A 1,705-nucleotide genomic window follows, 5' to 3' on the forward strand; every position below is an offset into this window, starting at 1 on the left:
CCCCTCGGTCCTGCTGACTGTCCACCCAGAACTACTCCATACACGCACTCTGCAGTACTTCCCTGCTCGTACAGTCGCTCGAGTCATAGCCACCCTGATCCCTCAACAGATGAGGACGGGTTGGGGATGGAGTTGGGGACGGGGATGGGGATGGGATTGGGGTTGTGGTTGGGATGGGGTTGGGGATGGGATTGGGGTTGGGGAGGGGGATGGAGATGTGGGTGGGGATGGGATGGGTTGAGGATGGGGACAGGGGCGGGGATAGGGTTCTGGTTCTGGTTCTGGTCTTTGGGTTTGTGGTTGTTGGGATTGGGTTTCGTGCGGCACTGAGCAGCAGAATGCGGGACGCCTCCCCCGAGCACTTTGCTCCCCCGCACAGAGGGGATCCGCGCGGCGACGCTGCGCAGCTGACAACGCATCACAACACCAAACCCCGAAGCACGGAGCAGCTCCAACACAACATCCCCTTTATTTTGGCTCTACGTGGAACCCTCCAACAAACACGGAGCGTGCCCTGTCTGCACGGCTCTAGTTCCCACACATCCTCTGCAGCCAGCAGTGCAGCGCCCCGGGCCTGGTGGGCGCCGTGCCTTTCAGTTTTCTGAGGATGAGCAGCGTTTGCTGCACCAGGCAGCGCACGGCCGGCTCGCTGTCCTCCTGGGCACTCTGCAGGGCTGCAATGAAGCGGAGCTGCGTCACCACCTTGGCCCCATGCGGGATCGGGGGGGCGGGGGGTGGGTGAGGGGCAGCAGCTCACCTCTGCGGATGTCCGGCATCCGCTCCGGGTTCTCACTGTGGAGCCGCTGAGCCAGGAGCCCTGAGGACGTGGCCACCGTCAGGGAGCGCACGGTGCCCCCGGGGACCCCCGGGGTGGCCCCAGAGAACCCACAGTGCAGCATTCAGCCAGGGGTCAGAGGGAGGGGGACCCATTGGGGCCTGGACTCACCCAGGAAGCGCACGGCCGCCTCCCGCATCTGCACCTGGGGGCTGTGCAGGTGCTGCACGCACTGCTCCAGGTACGGCTCCAGGGCGCTGTCTGCCTTCTGAAGCTGCAGAGAGCACCAGGGTGCGGGTGGCACCTGCATTGTGCCCCCCCCTCCCCCCCTTCCACTTCTGCTGGAGCAAGGGGGGGGGTTCTGGTGTGGGGGACGGGGAGGGGTTGAGGGCTGGGGGTCCTTACCACGCAGTTGGCAATCTTGATGCTGTCCGCCTTCTTGGCCAGGCGTTGCAGCTCCTTCCAGCCCAGGAGCTTGGCGGCTTGGCTCAGGGTATCCCGAGCGGTCTGGGGGGCAGCGACACGGGGGGGGTGTTGGCGGCAGAGCCTGGGGTCCCCCCCCATCCCATCCGCACCCTGGGGTGGCACCAGAGCCGGTACCGGCCCACAGAGTCTGGGGGGCTTAGGGGGGGATCTATGCGTGGGTGTTGGGGGGGGGGGTTGCCGGTCAGACCCGGCGACCTCAGAGGCCCCTCCCAGCCTTCATGGTGCTGGGACTCAATGGGGTGGGCTGGGGTCACGCCAGGCGACCCCGTGACCCACAAGCTGCCCCCACCTGGGCCATTTTGGGGAGGTCCTCGTTCAGGTGGATGCAGAGCAGCAGCAGACTCCTCTCTGCCTGCGGCAGCAGCTGTCTATTGCCCAGCTGCAGCAGCAGCAGCTTAAAGAGCCTCATGGAGCTCCAGCGCACATTCATGTCATCCTGGGGGG

The 1,705-nt window shown here is 65.7% G+C and overlaps 1 protein-coding gene across 1 annotated transcript in view; it reads right to left on the reverse strand.

Annotated features, from left to right (window-relative positions):
- Positions 451 to 1,705, reverse strand: part of LOC110406611 — an 11,970-nt gene continuing 10,715 nt past the window's right edge. Inside the window, exons 6-10 of the mRNA XM_021413364.1 lie at positions 1,551 to 1,697; positions 1,181 to 1,282; positions 947 to 1,049; positions 758 to 817; positions 451 to 674 (exon numbers count right to left, since the gene is read on the reverse strand). Of these exons, the coding sequence (XP_021269039.1) occupies positions 529 to 674; positions 758 to 817; positions 947 to 1,049; positions 1,181 to 1,282; positions 1,551 to 1,697 (558 nt within the window). The 3' untranslated portion in view covers positions 451 to 528. The remainder of the gene's footprint in view (positions 675 to 757; positions 818 to 946; positions 1,050 to 1,180; positions 1,283 to 1,550; positions 1,698 to 1,705) is intronic.

The sequence above is a fragment of the Numida meleagris genome, chromosome 14 (assembly GCF_002078875.1).
Source record: "Numida meleagris isolate 19003 breed g44 Domestic line chromosome 14, NumMel1.0, whole genome shotgun sequence".
Classification (NCBI taxonomy): domain Eukaryota; kingdom Metazoa; phylum Chordata; class Aves; order Galliformes; family Numididae; genus Numida; species Numida meleagris.